The sequence below is a fragment of the Molothrus aeneus genome, chromosome 5 (assembly GCF_037042795.1).
Source record: "Molothrus aeneus isolate 106 chromosome 5, BPBGC_Maene_1.0, whole genome shotgun sequence".
Classification (NCBI taxonomy): domain Eukaryota; kingdom Metazoa; phylum Chordata; class Aves; order Passeriformes; family Icteridae; genus Molothrus; species Molothrus aeneus.
Window position 1 is genome coordinate 30,347,110 of NC_089650.1, and position 18,165 is coordinate 30,365,274.

At 35.9% G+C, this 18,165-nt stretch overlaps 1 protein-coding gene across 6 annotated transcripts in view; it reads left to right on the plus strand.

The window, feature by feature from the left end:
• The window catches only part of PPFIA2 (PTPRF interacting protein alpha 2), a 287,766-nt gene that overhangs the window by 85,825 nt on the left and 183,776 nt on the right, over window positions 1-18,165 (plus strand). The window contains exon 1 of one of the 6 annotated variants that reach the window (XM_066549730.1): window positions 7,164-7,418. The exons of the other annotated variants lie outside the window; for them this stretch is intronic. Within the exon in view, the coding sequence (XP_066405827.1) occupies window positions 7,338-7,418 (81 nt within the window). The 5' untranslated portion in view covers window positions 7,164-7,337. Of the gene's footprint in view, window positions 1-7,163; window positions 7,419-18,165 lie in introns of those variants that run through there. 6 annotated transcript variants of the gene reach the window in all.

Consider the following 18,165-nt stretch of genomic DNA (forward strand, 5'->3'; position numbering starts at 1 on the left):
AGCTAATATATTATTACTATTTGTGCTATGTACTTAAAGAAAAAAAAAGGCAATAAAAGGTTTTATTGCTTGTATCTAGCTATAAAAGGGAATTTTAAATTGTCTTTAGGAGACTACATTTTGTGAATGAAGTTGGAGCAATGGGTCTGACATTTTTAAACTTACTCAGTCACTCCAAGTGCTTTGCCTATTAAGTGTACAACAGTGAGACCTAAATGCTCAAAATGGCATCAGCAGGGCTGATGTGACTTAAGATAGGCTATTCAGAGACTGAGCATCCTTGAAAATTAGATTAAAGATGTCATTGATTAAACAATTCAATTAGTTATTGCTTTTGGGGGTATGACTGGCAATATTAACGCTTCTTCAGCAGATTCCAATCCCAAGGGTTGTGATTCAGGATTGTTGCTTTTTTACCTTCAGGACAGAAAAGCTACCAGGGTAAATCTACTTAAGAGACTTCCATTACATAATCAGTACTATTTCAATATTTTCACAATGTGAAAGAAGGCATGATTATGTAGTTTTATGGGTTTATTCTTGTTATTCTTACTTTTCAAGTTTGTGTTCATTTCATTAAAAAATATATTCACTGACAGTATAGAAAAATGATGAAATTTTAATGGAGAAAGTAAACAAACAAAGCTCCTTTTGCAAAGGCCTGCTGATGTCCACAATCCTTACTCAAGAGAGTATTTCCAGTTCCCATGCAAAGTATGGGACTAATCAGTCATGAATTTTAGCTTTTGATTCATTTCTGTAAGTCCTTACTCAAAGGAGCAGTTTAGCAACTTGCATCACTCATTATGACAAAAGATACTTCCCAGATGGAGTAGAAATAGAAATAAATAACAAAGACAATTGCTTTGGCACAAGATTTCCTGACAGCCTTTATTGTCTAGATAAAATTCTGTTACTCATTTTCATTAGTAGTTTACTCTCTGAACACTTTTTATACTTCCAGAACAGGATATATTTCTATGTAAAGATTGCAGAACAATTGCAGTATAATATAAGTTATTAGAATGAAAATAAATAAAATAATACCGTTAGGAAAAAAAATAATTTTCTGAAGGGAGGATAGGAAGGTTAGAGAGGATATCTATTCACAGTAAGTTGTAGTGCCTGAACACATTATCTCAAACTTGTATCTTCTACTTCTGTTTTTCCCTCATAGGCTTTCATCCTATTTTTATCCTCAGGATGAGACAGATAATGTAAGATGTTCACTTAAAAAGAAAAAGCCACTCTGCTGCTGATGATACATAGGCAATGATTATCATCTTATGTTCTTTCTTAATTTCACTCATCCTTAATGTACTGTGATCCTTTGCAGTAATGCACATGATTTAGATTCTACATTTGCTGATAAGAAACGACTTGTATTTTGCCAAGTGCTGTGATACCACTGTGTATAATGTTGCAATATAATCAACTTAAAGCATGAATAGCAAAACTGACACCCAAGTGATATGACACATAGTGAAATAACAAGTTGACTGTTTACATTGTATCTTTTCTACTGTCTGGGATCACATTACTTTGGAGGTTTTGGTCTTGATTCATCAAGAGTTAATGTTAAATTTGACTGAAATGTTAAAAATGTTCATAAAGGCAGTCACTTCTTTGATTCTACATTAAAAAATTGTCTTTGATTCCATGGAGCATCTAGACTTTGTCATGAAATCTGTAGTCATGTCAAAAACCAGAAATGTAGTCCTGGCATCAAAAGTGAGTGGCAGAGGACCATTATATATAGCAAATATAGCTGCATATCTGCGCTATTGACAGTTGAAACCCAAGATTTGTGGAGAAGAGAAAATTAGTATCTTTTCAAATCAGGTATTAATTAATTTTCAGAGATAAACCTCTCAATTTTTTGTGGTTTGCTTCACTACACTTTCTCACAACTCTTCCATCCTCTCCTCCTTCAACTCTCACATTATGCCTAAAGTCCAGTATACTTCTCTATATATAAGCATTAAGTTTTCATTCTATTTCCTTTTTAGATTCAGTCAGTGACTGTCATCAACACATAACTTAAAAATAGATAAAACCAGTGTTTATATCAGGTTCATTTCAATTACCTAATAAGCCTCAAGTGCAATCTTGATTTACTCATAGTTGAGTTATACAGAGGAAGCATAGATCCAGTGCTGGGAACTTGAATTGTTTCAAGAAAAATGGAATGGTGCTTTGAATAGTCCATCTTGGCTTTGTTGAACCATATGGAAAGGGTTCAGATATAGAACTATTTAATTTTTAAGTCTTCAGAGAGGAAGAATTAATTCTTCCACCTGTGATGACCAGAATATTATAGAGCAGTGCTGCACAGGAGTCCTAGCTGTGGTCAAAAGTTGCTTGTCCAGAATACAAAATAAAGGGAAATTTTGCTCCTGCACAAGCAATCAAATGGTATCTTTTGGACTTAGTGTCATTATGGTTGCCTTCCATATTTGTTGATTATGGACTGCGTACTTGATAGGTTATACAAAATATATTCTGTATTCATAAACTGGCTTAGATATTGAATGAACAATTTTAATTTTACTGCCTTTTCATAGCTAGAGATATTTCATGTTAGTTAAATGAATTCTCAAGTTTGCCATTTAAAGGAAAAATGGTAATAAGAGTTTGAAGTTGATTCGTTGATGTTGACTGTTTTTTTCAAAGTAAATGCAATACATTAAAATATTTCACTATATGCAACAAAGCAAGATTACTTTAAAAATGAGTTGTGTTCATACTTGCAGTTCCTGTGAAAGTTTTCTCATTGTTCTCATGCTTGAAAGGGAAGCCATCATACAGAATAAACCTTCTGGGACACATTTTATCCTTTAGTATTTCTGACATGCTAAACTATATAGTTTTTACTTCTAATGGAAGATATGTTTGTCCTGCAGTGTACTTGTCGTCAAGGGTTACACAAATCCTTATGTTCAGAGTTAAAATAGGGCTCATAGGTTCATACTGCCTTGGTACCAGCACTTGTTCTTGTGAGACACTTCCTGGTACATGCTGGTATTTGCATACTCAGAAACAACAAAGACCAATGATGGAAATTTTCTGTTAGTACTAGGAGCCTGAAAGGGAGCAAGAATTTCCTTGTTCTATGTCTTGTTGTCTTTAATTCTCCTACTTTGCTTTCTGGGAGCTATACCAGCTGAAAATGGTTACTTTCTGAAGCTTCATATGTGTGGGTTTTATACATTCTTTAAAGTATATTCCTCAGATTTTGGTTTTGTGTTGCTTTGTTGATGGGGGAAAGAAGAAATATTTTTGGCATAGAACTTCATTAAATAAGCTTGAAAAGAACTGTAAATAAATTTGGATATACAAAACAATTTGATTTCATGTGTGACTTCATGAAGATAGTAATTAAAATTTGATATGAAATTGAATATCTTTTATTCTGAACTGTGGAAAAGGTTTAACATCATTTCCAGCCATTAATTGTTGGAAAACATAACTCTTTAAACATTAACATTTTTCAATTTAAAGCAAAATCAGGGTATTTTAAGCCAGATGAGTAACATATCATCTGATACTCCCTCTATTTTGGTGTCTACAACAGAAGATAATACAGAATCATCAATGCAACTACAGTGTTGTCGATATTGGAAGATTAGTAGGGTTTTTCTGAGTCTGTGAAGTAGGTCTAGTGGTTTAATGTGAAAGCTCTCTAATGTTCTGAAAATCACACACTCACACTGCTCCTGGAGGAAGACATGTTTCTTTAACATGGCTTTCCCTGATAGAGACAGAAATAGAGACAGAAATAAGAGTAATATGTGATACAAAGTCCTTGTTTCTGGATAATTACTCACCTAACTCAATAAGAGCTGGTGATTTAAATCTTAACTCAAAACATCTGCTTTATATTGCTCTACATAGTCTGAAGAGAAACTATATATCATAAGCACTAGCACATTAAAAAGCTGAGTGTGTTCATCAATTTAAAAAAGTGCATCTTGTCTCTGCAGTCAGAAATAGGAGGGTTTGTATTAGTGCCCCTGAATTTTCAAAGTACTTTACATAATCATCTAATATATACATATATATGCCTTCCTTTTGGATGTGTAACTTACTGTTTTTTTATATTATATATAAATAAATAAATAAAATATCTTGCGTTTTGTATGAAATACCAAAAATCATAGGCTACACATAAAAAAACGCACTTAAAAAAATAAGTAATCCCACTGAAAATTTTGGAGAGTAGTATCTAACTAAAATGTGTAGTTCAAAATAATTCATATGATACAGATTCAGTGCTTGATAACTCATACATTCAAAAGTAACTGAAACTAAAGCCATCTCAGAAGCATTGCCGTATCTCATACTTTTAAGCATGTAGAACTTTTTCTTTTCATGCAGGAGGTTTTCTTTTTTCCTCCACTACAAGTCTCAGTTTATGGAATAATTAAATCATTAGTTGGAAGATTCATGGGAACAAATATTTGAATGAGAAGAATTTGAATTTGCATCCACTGAGCTGTAGTCATGGTCTTGAGGTGTCTTTCTCTGTTTGTCCTGTTGGGTCTCTTCAGTTTCCTTCAGTTCCGTTTTCTGCTCTTTTTCAGTTCATGTTCCTTGAGACCCTCCTTAGTCATTGTTGCATTCAATTCAACATGGGAGACCTGGTTCCAGCTCCTTGTTCTGAGGAGATTGCTGAATCCCAGCTTTGGGGCTACTGGCTTTTCTGAAATGTGACTCTTTCTGTAATTGTGAACACTCATTCTACCATGCATCACTTCATGCTTTACTGAATTTAATGGTGCTCTAACAGCTTCCTGACAGGAGGCTTGTTTCATATTTTTCAGAAAAAAACCTTCTTTAAACAAACATTTTCAATCTATTTTGAGAGTTACACCAAAATGACATTCTGATTCCATGAGGATGCTACAAGAATATGATGTTGTCTGTATTGCAATTAGATAGAAGAAAATTCATAGTCTTTACCTTTCCTCACAGGTAGAAGTTAGTTTCTTCACCTAGGCAGGAAAGCCAGAAAACAACAGATAAAAGACCAGGAACAGTATTTTGAAAAGCATTTTTCAAGTTAACAGGCAGCCAAGACATGATGAACAGTGATCCCAGTAAGAGCTCCCAGTGGAAGGCTGAATCTAAAAAAAGGAGTGCAGTCCTAGAGGGACAAATAGGGACAAATAGGGAACTAGCAAGTCTAAATACAGCAATAGTGTTATGGTCATGAAAGGCATTGTGACTAAAGTAGTTGGGTTTAACTGTGAATTAACTACCTTAAGGTTTAGCACATGCCAGTATGAGAAAACGAACTGAGTTTTCTATATCTCTGGTAGAAACAAAGATTAAAAGTTATGAAAGTTGAAGCAAAAGAAGTTCAAGCTAATAGGTACAGTTACTGAGTAGTGAAAGTGGTTGTCTAATGGAGGAATGTACGTGGGATTTTGCACATGAATTCTTCAAATGATGCATTTGGTGATGAAACTCTGATGTAAACTTCTTTCCTCTTCCAGGGCAAACCATTTTAAAAGTCCATAAAAGAAACTTTATTCATTGCACTGTGGAGAAATAGCACGTGTTTGGTAGGGATATTATAAAGAAGAAAGATTCAGCTCATAATAAAAGATACTCTACTCTGATAATAAACAAACTGGTATCTTTCATTTGACCAGCTGAGGGGCCTCTTTGCTAATACAAGCATCTAGATCCTCTGCAAGAGGAATCAAAGACGGGAGAATACACCGTAATCTGAAATCCAGGTCTTAAGAAAATGTTCCAGACAGTAGTTTTGCCTTGATTCTGTAAATGTTATAGAAGCCATAACATGATAATTATAAGAAATTGTTATGAATAGGTATGAATAGGATCTGAGAAGATTTTTTCTTTTTGGCTTACAAAATATTATTGCAGTATGCACCACTCTGACACATTTAAACAGACAGACATCTCTGCATCTTTTCCAACTCATTTCATAGTCATTTTACTTTAGAAGCTGCATTATCTCCTATTGCTAAAAGCATTAGGATAAAACAGAATAAAAAACATAGGCAGCCTGGCAACTCACAAGGCTTTTAGAATTTTGACAAGCTCCTTTTGAAAGTACCATTTATTAAGTGTTTTTTCTGTCTCTTTTAAACCTTGTGAATAAAATACAAAGTACTTGACAGAACATTCAAAGTTAGTTTTGCAACCACTTTACAGTTTTACTCTTTTCTGTAACCCTACTTTTCAATTTTTTGTGTATTGAACACTTATTTTTTGTTGCTGAAAGGTGCCAAGTTCTTTGGATATTACTTTCTTTATCATCTTCATGTAGTTCAAACGATCTGTGTTTGAAGAAAAGATGTGATGAATGATTTTTGAATGTTCAGTGCAGGTGTTCACAAGTATTATCAGCTTTAAAAAAATAACTTCTTTAAAACATCTTGTGTATAGCTAATGAATTAACCTGTTGGTCTGTAGCTTTGCTAAGCACAGTAAGGCTCAGAATAAAATTCCAAACTTATACTTAGCAGTTAGGTAAACCTTTCTTCAAGAGACATTCAGACTGAAGATGAGAAAAAAATAATTAGAAAAAAAAAGACAAAAGAGAAGCTTATAATGTGTATTATATTTAAACTGACTATAGCTCTGTAAACAGTCTCACAAATATGTATTTATCTCCAGTAGTAGCACCAAAAATTAAGAAATGTAAAAAATACTACTTTGGAGAGCAATACACAATTTATTTTTTTTTTCTAGGCAAGACAGTTAAAACAACAAAAAAGCCACCTCTGTGTTATTTAAAGCAAGTTGTATGTGTTAACATAGCTGTCAGCAACTGAAATGATAAAATTATCGTTGTTATCAAATACAGCTAGAAACCGAACACGAGGCATGCTTCAGGTTAGTCAGAAGAGGTCCTCTGTTTTTCACTGTGCACACTTGCTTGAAATGAAACTGTGTTTTATTGGTTAACTGGGATGCTTAGCATAATCACTTTGCAAGGCTGTGGTGGAGGGAGGTGATTATCACTGAGAACAGATGGGCAGGTCCAAAGCGTTGCCAGATTCTGCACAAGCTCCATGTACTGTAGGTTCTGGCTCTCTTTTCTTTGGCATTTCTAATTTTTATTCATCGTGCATATTACAAGGGGCTAGCTGAGCTAGAGGTCAGGGAGCAATGACCTCACAGTTTAGCTCACAGATGCAGGAGTGAGGAATTCAAAGCGCTGTCACTGTACGTCTGAACGCATGGGGCAGACGGAATTTTGTCCAATTGCCTCCCTAAATGTATAAAAGGATTTGTCTCCGAGCTTAGCACGCTGCTCTGCATCTGTAGCTCTCTGTGGATGGTATTGTGTGTGACCAGAAATGATATTCTCGGATATGAACACTGTCTCTGCCTCTCCTAAAGTGCATCCTCCTAATGGGACCCGGTTTTATACTTTTCAGGTAAGTGAACTTGAATAAAACTGAAAGGATTTAAAGCGATAGGTAAACTTTGAATAAGAGTAGCTAATATGTTAAGAAGCTTATGTATTCATTAGTTTTGTATAAGTAGGAGAAAAAAATGTAAAAAATCAGTATCATCACAGTCAGTTTGCTGCCTTAAAAAAATCAGCATATAATTGCTCCTATACTAACACAAAATTACATTTATTGTGATTTTGCTATTGTTTGTGCTTTCCAATAATAATATCATCTAGCAATTAACTAGATTTATAGTTCCTTACATGGACCTACACTGTCTTTCTGTTTAGTTTAGGTAAGCACTCTGTTGAAATTACCAGAAATTCCAAAGTCATGTTATACAAAATATATTTTAAAAGCTTCCTATGTTGTACCTGTCTAGATTTCTTTATTATTAATCCTGAATGTAATTTCATGCTAGCTGATGCTTAATTTGATTCCTATGAATAGTAATACATGTGCAATTGATAAAACAGCAGAATCTATTAGTGGGATTATTAAGGTTCTCAATTTTAAGCCAATATTTGCCTCATCCAGGTAAATAAGGTTGTGTGCTTAGCTAAAGGTAAAAAATGTATTATATGCTCTGTATCTTAATTGCAAACCAGTGTAATTACAACCATCTTCCAGTAGCAGTTCATTATAAGTAATCTTCAGTATCTTGGCTCTGAGAAACTATGTAATCCTACACTAAGATTAAACAAGAATAAAAAACCCCTCACACACACCCCTGCCCCAGATGGTCCTTAGAGCATTTTGGCCCTGCAGGGCAAATCAAACACTCCCTTAACTTAAAGTGGCAACAGCTTTTTCAGCTCAGCCTCTGATACAGTTAGGATTTAAATATCCTTCCTTCTCCTGATTGCCAGCAGGTTTGTCTTTTTTAATACTTATGCTATTGTAGAGGGATTCTTTAATATGTAATAAACCCTGTGTATATGACCAGAACAAACAATCTGAAGCAAAGATGATCATAAAAGTTGATTATAAAATGAATAGCAAACTTCTATTACAAAATCCAGGTACAGCATTCTTTAGGCCCAATAACTGCACTTCATTCTTTTAATCCGTTGTTTTTACTTGTACTGTCTTGCCCTTCTTACAGTGGTGTCAAATGATAGTTGAGGGCTGTGCAGAAAGAATGGCCTCCTCCTAACAGTGATGATCTGCTGATCCTGGCAGTGATTCAGAGACATGAGTGCCCCAGGCCTGTTCCTCTACAGCATGACTACTTTTTTCACACATTGACATCTAAATATTCTGTACAGCCTCCTGTAGCAATGCTCTTAAACACAGAAAGAATACCTTTCTGAGTATGTCGAGTTGAAAAAGTCACAAAAATTTGGATGCTTGGTTGTGATCCCAAACTGAGTATCTTATTTTGTGATACTTTATGGAAGTAAGTACTAAAGTATATATATTTTTGACAATATGTATTATTGCTACTAGCAATCCCTGTGATTACCGTAGACATTATCCCACATGCAAAAAATTCTCTTTTCAAAATTATTTCTTTGGCAGATTTTTGAGCTAAGGGGTCACTAAATAAAAGGAAAGTAGAACTAAATTTCCTGTTGCATCCTGGATATTTTAATGAACAATGTAGAGTTAAATGACCTTGGAATGTAAAGCTGTTAATTCTGGACAGTATGTGTTTGTGTTCTAGAACAGCTTGGTGTTGTTGGTGCTAAAAGAATCCCTGACAAGTAAAACAAGAACTAAAAAAATAAAAATCAACAGAAGAGAGTCTGTATTGTCCTGTGATGTCCTTTTCAAATCTTTTCCCTATTTATTTATTTATATATGTGCAATATAATGTGATGTGAAGCAACTTTGCAGTTCTTGCCTTGGCTTCGTTCCTTGTCTTGTGGCTTTAGACCACCATGTTTGCACTGCCTTCTCTTTCCCTCCTGAGTTTCTTCAGTTTTTGCTTACAAATGTAATTATTGCTGAGAAGGATTTTATATGATTCTTGTTACTTATTTTGATTTGTTTTAGAGTACTTTCGACTTTTGTTTTCCTACCTATTTTATTGTTTCTATATGTTACATTGAATCTCTTTAAGACAGAGAATCTCTTTTGTTTAAATAGCTTTCAAATTTTAGGACAGGTTAATAGTTCTTAATTTGAAATATGTACACTGGTATTTAACCTAAATATGTGAAAATAATCTTAGTGAAAGCAATGTCTAGCATGTTCAAAACTGAACAAATACAAAAATTGTGAGATGAGGGCCTGAACACGGATTGATGGATGGCAATGAGTGATTAAGCTACTGATTTCCTTGTACATTGATGTAATGATTAAACAGTTAATTGTGCATTGATTCATTAACACAAAATATTAATTCTTTCAGCAATGAAAATGGTACTGAAAGAAGCAAAAAAAGCAGATGTGCAAGTTGTAACCATATTATCAGCATTTCACTGATGTTCTCAGGAAAAAAAGACCGAGTTGAATTCTGGTGGCCAAGGAGTCAGACTGGCCCATACAGGCCAGTCTGCATCTAGCCAAGCACTTGGGCTAGAAATAATCAGAGTTAGTGTTTGAAAGACTAACTGTCTAAGATTCTTGATGCTCCAGTGTCTGTCCCTAATTACATCAATATCTGTGACTATCTAGAAGCTATGATACTGCTATCGTAGGAATAGGTTCTGCTCAGGAAATTTGTCCTGAAGCTCTGCAAATGTTCAAAACATGATTTGGTTCAATGTATTTCCTGAACCACCTGCTATAATGCAAAGAAACTTAAGCTTTGATCCGTAGAGTATATTTTATTAAAGCAATTAAAATAGAAAAAAATATATATGAGAGGGGCTTATATAAAGAAGTTATATATTTTCCAAAACAAAGGAGTTGTAATGCTGTTATGAACAAGATTTAACTTCATAATAACCAGGGCAATACCAAAATTTAGTGCTTTGTATTTCAATATCTCTGTGTTTCATCTCAATTTTTGTGTGCCAACCTTGACAGACTTCTGCAGCTGTATAAAAGAAAGCAGTGATTTTTTTTTTATTTTTGCATTCAAGCTTAATAAAAAGATAGTGTTTCTGCTACTTGAGGGGATAAATTAGCTTCCAGGAGTCCCGCAGTGAGCATCTCTCATGAACATTGTAAACAGCAAAATTAAAGTAGTATCATTGTCTTGCTCTTTGCTTGGTCATGTATTTTGCTGTATTTAATGGTTATATGCATCTAGTAATGATGCAGGTGGAAAAGTTTGAATTAGAAAGGAGATAGTTTTAACTTGATTATTAGTTGTTGGGAACAGTGATTCACTGAAAAAATATTTTTATTCAATCTGTTTTTATTGGGGTCTTGGGGGTTATTCCTTTATTTATGAAAACATAGCACAAAGGATTAATTTTAAAAGTTGAGATTTTGCTTCTGAAGGTTTTTAATACTGCATTGGTCATTTGAAAGCAACTTAACTTTATATTGGTCTTTGTCAAATCCAATAATTTTTTTTTTCTTTTCTTAAATTGCTTGTATACAGTAAGACATGTGAATACTAACATGCACAACTTCTGAACATACCAAGTATCTTCACATTGTACATGATGTTGATTTCAACAGAATTCAAATTCAAAAAGACTGTTTTTCTATGAACAGTATTTCTAGCTCTTACACATTTCAGTTATTAAGCTAAGCACACATCCAAAGCCTAGAGCTAAGCACAGACCTAAATGGAAAGTAAAAGGAGTTGCCAGTAGGTTCCTTCTTAGGAACTAGGCATGTGCAGTAGAGAAGGAAAAAGCATCCTCAGACTGCTGCAGTGCATGGTGTCATGGTTCCGGCTGAATCTTTAGCTTTGAAATCAGCACTTTGCTGTAACAGTTTCCATAAATGTTAACCAAAAACTTTTAAAGAGTTGGAAGCAATACTAGCCTATTTTATAGTCAGATGAGATGTGGGTTTTATAAATGCACTCCTAGGACAACTAGAGTGAGTTCCTTTTTGCTAAGAAGTAGCAAAGTGAGGGCTGGTCTTTTCTGAAACCTGGGGAGATTAAAGCAAATTTTTAAAGTTATCTGACTATAAGAAGGTCAATAAAGAAATAAAATTACCTTCTAAAAAAACCTGCAGAGAAATCCTAAAATATTCATGTGACATAAAATTGTAAATATACTATGAAGTCTTATAAAAGTGCATTGCTGATCAAAAGTGTGAAACTGGGTTACTGGGAAACTGGGAAACATTTCTATACATAAAACATATCTATCACCACTATAAGGATTTCTGCTGGCTGTTACTTCTTAGCAACTAAAAGTTACTAAAAGCCAGTGGTTTAACAGAATGCAAGTAAAAATGTTACTTTTTGGTACACAATTTGCTTTGAGCCCTGTGGAAACCCCCCCCATGTTCTATAAGAAATTCTATATATACTCATTATTTATGCTGTTAATATCTATATTAGTAATTTAAATTATCTGTATACCTACCCAGAACTTCTGTTTTATGCTCTTTCATTAATTCTATTTTCTTTCATTTATCTTATATGAAAATAGTAAATGAAACAAAAAGCCACTTCTCTAAGACAAAGTATCTTGTTAGAATTCCTAATTGTATTTATTAGCGTACAGTTAGTAGGTATGCCATGCTACACTTGTTTAGTAGGCCATGACTTTTCAACTATTTTGTTGCTTCACATATTTCACTGCAATATAATTTAGTATCAAACAAAACAGCTCTTAAGTTTCTTTGCAGAAATAACCCATTGCTATGAAAAAAAAATTAAATATTCCAGGTGATGAGGATGTGTTATTAGTCACCTTGTATCTCACCTCTCATACCACAACAAAATTCTTGTAAAATTGGGTGACTGTTCCTACTCTATGCAAACTTACTTGCACATGTAGAAAATATGCCACATTCAGAAGAGAACCAAAAAATTGTGTATACTTTCAGGCCTGTCACCTCATCCATGGGAGAGCTGTGGCATCTGATCTTACCTTGAGCTTCAGCTGGCTGAGCATGTGGGCAGCTCCTTCCAGCAGCCCTCTGCCAGGCATGAGATTACTCCCTTAGTTTTGTCTAAATAAAGATTTTTCTGTTCTTATTTATGGCACTGGCACAGTACATATTTTTCAGAAACATCATGTAGAAGTTCTAGGGGCATGATCTTTGTGAAGGCTGTGAGTTCAAGCCAAGTGGTGGCTTGTAGCAGTAATGATGGTGAGCATCACTGAAGGGCCAGCTTTAACAGGATCCACTGTGTAGCTGGGTTGCTGTGGCAGACATTGTGGTGCACATCATGTAGGTTGCTGTGGCCTTCAGAAGCTTTGAATTCTGTGTTAGTGAATATAAATAACAGTGGCAGGAAGGCTGACAGTGAAGTAGTTTTTAAAGACTTCTGACATGTTAACAGTGGCAGAAAATAGTAATGCTGGACCAGTGCTTTACTGTGTAGTCTTTAAAAAATCTGGGCAGTGTCAAAGGCAGGAGACAATAATAAAGTGATTTGCATTGCAAATACCTTGGAAATATTTATAGCTGTACAAGTGGGTTTTATATCATTTTGGAATTTAAGGATTTCAGAGGAGTATTGTGAGAAATATGCTTACAGGCTCTTTTATTCGGAAATAAATGACAAATGTTCTCACATTCAAGGTTAGTGTTAATTACTATTATTTCTTTTATTATTCTGTGATATGTATTTTTATTGGAAGTTTAGTGAGAACAAACCTAGAACTTTTCTGCTCAAATACAGACCTGGTAATGCAGTGTTTTTCTGACAGTAATCGAAAATATTAATATTATTCTCAGTACAGAGCTATAAAATTTTGAAGGATAAATATTTGAAAATTTTATACATTAAAACATGCTATGCATAATGAACCTACAATAATTTTAATCTGGTGGAATTGTTTCTAGAATGGAGAATGTGAGCATTTGTTAATCAGTTCAGCTATATTGACAATTAATAAGTTTAATCATTTTACTAAGTTGGTGAGAATATGTCACTTGGAGTCCAAAAGTGGAACAGAATTATTCAGTCTGACAGGAAAATAAGAACATTGTTGAAGTGTTCAGCTAAAACACGTTAAAAATGTGTTACTGTGAAGTATTTAATGTGCCTTGAGTTGAGTATCTAGAGAAATTATTTTGTTTTCACAAGAGTCAGGTTTTTTCTTTTTGCATAATTCTGTTGTGCCAGAGAACTGTAATTTGTGGCCATCAAAGCTCATAAAGACAGTGTTTTAACCCCAATCCACACCTGTGCTCCATAGACTATCTCAGAAAAGGTACTTGTTTTCTGGTTGCCTTCTGAGTTTTAGCTGGAATTGGGCTGAGAGCTGCCCCAGCTGTGGGGCTGCCCCAGCATTTACCCTCCTTCTGCTTAAAAATCAGTAGTGTGCATGGCCCGATATTTTCCATAGTTTGTTTTTCCAGCCAGTCAATAAAATGGTCTGATAGTTTTTATGAATCTGCTCTGTATGCAGTGAACTGGGAAGGGTGACTTTACTGAATATTAACTGGCTGTTTTGATCTATAGGTAACATCTGCATCCTCCTCTAGGAAGAAACACAAGGAAAAACTGAGAACTATTATGGTTTTAAGATAAACTAATTAGCATGATTTCAGTAGTAGAAATCAGGAAAACTAATTTTTCTTGCCAAAAGCCACAAGCCAAAATTAACTGTATGCACATACATAACGCATGCTTTCAAAAAAAACTCCAAATCAATTTAAAAAGTAATTGAGCACAGAACTATCTGTGGTATTTTTCAGTTGTAGAGTCTTTGTGAAGTGTGTTGCTTGCTCAAAAATACAATAATTAGAGTAAGTGAAGAATACAGGATCTTTAAATACATAGATACTACAAAATAGAAAGAGCTTGAAGTCTTTGTCTCAAGTAAATATTCATGTAGCTTTTGCTTTTCATAAAAACATATTTTTTCTACATAATACCATTATTTTATTTGTTGAAACTAAACAGTAACCAAGCAGAGTAGTCAGTGCAACTTTCCTATGTGGAATTCCTGTCATATAGAGTGTGGCCACTTCTACTTTGCAATGTAACGAGATAAAATCAGAAACTACCTTTTCTTTTTCTTCCAGAAGCAGTGGAGCAAAACCAGAGCTGCTATTTCTTCTGCAGCTGAGTGGATGTGACCAATAAAAGCAGGGGACCAGTAGGAGGAATAGCAATGGGAGTGCTTTCCTCCTATTCCAGAAATAGGATCATGGTACAGTTTCTGAATCATAGCTAGAAAACCATGTTTCTGCCTCAATTTCAGAAGAGCTTTCAGTGTTGGATTATTTTACCATAATTTGCATGGAAAATAAAGAAATGTACTGGTGCTTTCCAGACAATTAAGGATACTAAGGATTATTACACATTAATGTATGTTGGTTTGATATTGGTTGGTCCAACTCAATACAAGCTGTATAGAGTTTCAGATAATAAGCATTCTTTATAGGGAAGACCAAAACAATATAGGCATAGCTTGTTCTGAGAGAGCACAGACTGTTTATTTCTCTGTGGAGGAATATTCTCATGGTCGTATAAATTGTGATGACAATCTGTTGGAAATGACAAGGTTTTTCCCTTGATGAGTATTACCAATCCTGATATGCAGCACTAATGAAACTTCCCCATCCCTGTTGGAGAGTGTAAGTAATTGGTTGATTTCATTGCACATTTCAAATATATTCCCAATAGTTGTCTCAGAGCTAGATCCTACTGCCACTGCCTTCTTGATTTGCTACACATTGGACCAAGCAGGGAACATTGCCATCCTAGAACTGTATTAATTTTATTTTATATAATGCACTTTTTCCTCAAGGTCTTTTTATGCATTGTTTAGAAATTTGTAAGGTGAGAGGATCTGTTGCCTGCCTGATACTCATAATTTATTCACTATCAACAGTATCAGGGGATGATGGTGAAAGGTGGGTGATCTGTCTGAAAATTTCTTCTTTTTCTTACATCTGTCTTAAAGCAGGGAAAGAAAGCAGGTGAAGGCAGAAAACACAAGATAGTTGGCATATTGAACTATCCTATGATTTAAGGCAAGAAACAAAGTGCTTAAGTGATTTTAATGGTTTTAAATACTTTGAGATGTGAATAAAATTTTTGCTGAGGAACTTATGAGGAACTATGCCTATAGATATGTCTTTTTGTAGGAAATTAATGTGATAGAAGCATTAAAGTAATATTTTTACCTTTATTTATAGGTTGTATTTTCAGTTTGAATGCAGTAGTGATAGTATACATCACAGTATTTTAAATCCTTAATTTCTTACTACTGATTTTAGTAAATAAATTTTATTTTGCCTCATCTATTCCTGTGTAGTTCAATATTCAATTGGCAGTTATACTTAGCACAACATTTAGGGAGGACTATGAGGCTAGGATTGTTTTAAAGTGACAGCTGGCAAAATTCAGTTGAACTGTGATTCGCTCAAAGGTGTAAACTAATGAGAAGAATATGGATTCAGTATTTTCACTGGAAGATTTAAAATTAATGATTCATGGAAATTTAAGCATTCTGTGTTATTTTTACACTAAGAGGAATTTTACAGTTCTGCATGACTAAGAGTGCTTATTCCTGTGAAATGTGTTACTCCTACTGATGGGTCTAACGAAGTATAAATTAATTTTTATTTATATTTTTGATTAAGTATTCTGCATGCATTGTGGTGGCACAGTGTGAGGAATGATTTTGTCTACACCATTGGCCTCAACATTGTTGGCACTGAGCAAAACTTTGAGAAGGGCGGTGAGGAGATGTCAGTAGCTCTGGAAATGCATTGAGGGTGTGGGTGTCTGTAGGGATATGCAGGTGCTCTGAGCCTAGCCAAGGAGCAAGGGAAGGTACTTGTTCTGGATTCTTGTATTTATGTCTCCATTAGTATGTAGTGCACTCTGAAATCACAATGCAAACCAAAGTGAGTTGAGACAACAGGGATTTTGCTTCAGATTGCCTGATAGGAAACAAAACACCTAATGTAGGCTCGATTTGTTGAATGGCAGGACCTGATAAACAGGACCTTGGCCCTCAGAGTAAGGGCCAAGATTTGTCAGTCCCAAATCAGGTTCTAGGAGAGCATATTTCTTTGAAGGAGTGAGTCCAGCTGCCCTAAGTTGAGCTAACCTCTGCCAATACAACTATATTGATAAAGACTATGTTGACTCTCTAATGTCATGCAGTGGGTTCAGATGAATCTCTTCCATGCATGTTATTTGCAGTGGGTTTTATTGTTTTCTTATTACTCTATCATAAAAATAAATAATATGTGGAGAAAATTATTAATAACATCTGACATTTCTGAGCAAATAAAAAACCATTAATGTATGGTTTTTGATAAAGAAAAAGATTTCTTTTGCATTTTTATGGGAACTGCTTTTCTTTAACATACTTTTATATTAGTAATAGACACAGAAAATTATTTAAGGTTAGTAATTGAACCTCTGTTTCATGTGGTTGGGAACACGAGTTCCAGATTAACTCAGTGGACAGCTTTGATGTATCATCTTGAGTGTGGTCACACTCAAGGGAACATCCAGAGGATCAGACCCAGCCAGAATAGATTTAGGAGGGTTAGGTCCTGCCTGACCAGCCTGATCTCCTTTTATGATGAGGTAGCCCCTCTGGTGGATGAGAGAAAGGCTGTGGATGTTGTGTACCTGGATTTCAGCAAAGCCTTTGACACTGTTCCCACACCACACTCCTGGAAAAGCTGGCAGGCAGCCCATGGCTTGGACAAGTGCACCCTTTACTGGGTTCAGAGCTGGCTGGATGGTTGGACCCAACAAGTGGTGGTGAATGGTGCAGCATCCAGCTGGTGGATGTTCCCTGGTGGCATCCCCCATAAGCAGCTTTGGGCACAGTCCTGTTTAGTATCTTTATTGATGACTGGGATGAGGGGATTGAGTCTACCATTAGGAAATTCACAGACAGCACCAAGCTGAGGGTGTGTGTTGATCTGCTGGAGGGTAGGAGGGCTCTGCAGAAGGCCCCAGACAGGCTGGATCCATGGAATGAATCCAATGATATGAGGTTCAAGAAGACCAAGCGCCGTGTCCTGTACTTTGGCCACAACAATCCCATGTGGCACTGCAGGCTGGAGACAGGATGGCTGGACAGTGCCCAGGCAGAAGGGGACCTGGGGGTGCTGATTAACAGCAGCTGAACGTGAGCCAGCAGCATGCCCAGGTGGCCGTGGCATCCTGGCCTGTATCAGGAACAGTGTGGCCAGCAGGGCCAGGGCAGCGATTGCTCCCTGGTACTCAGCACTGGTGAGGCTGCACCTTGAGTGCCGTGTCCAGGGCTGGACTCCTCAGTTTAGGAAGGGTGTTGAGATGCTGGAGCGTGTCCAGAGAAGGGCAATGAGGCTGGTGAAGGGTGTGGAACACCAGCCCAGTGAGGAGCAGCTGCAGGAGCTGGGGATGTTTAGCCTGGAGAAAAGGCTCAGGGGAGACCCAATCACTCTCTGCATCTCCCTGAAAGGAGGCTGTAGCCAGGTGGGGGTTGGTCTCTTCTCCCAGACAACCAGCTACAGGACAAGAGCACACAGAGTCAAGCTGCACCAGCTGAGGTTTAGGTTGGACATGAAGAAGAAATTGCTCACGGAAAGGGTCACTGGGCATTGGAATGGGCTGCCCAGAGAGGTGGTGGAGTCACCATCTCTGGAGGTGTTTAAAGAAAGACTGGATGTGGCACTTAGTGCCATGGTCTGGTTGACAAGGTAACGGGTTGTACTTGATGATCTCAGAGGT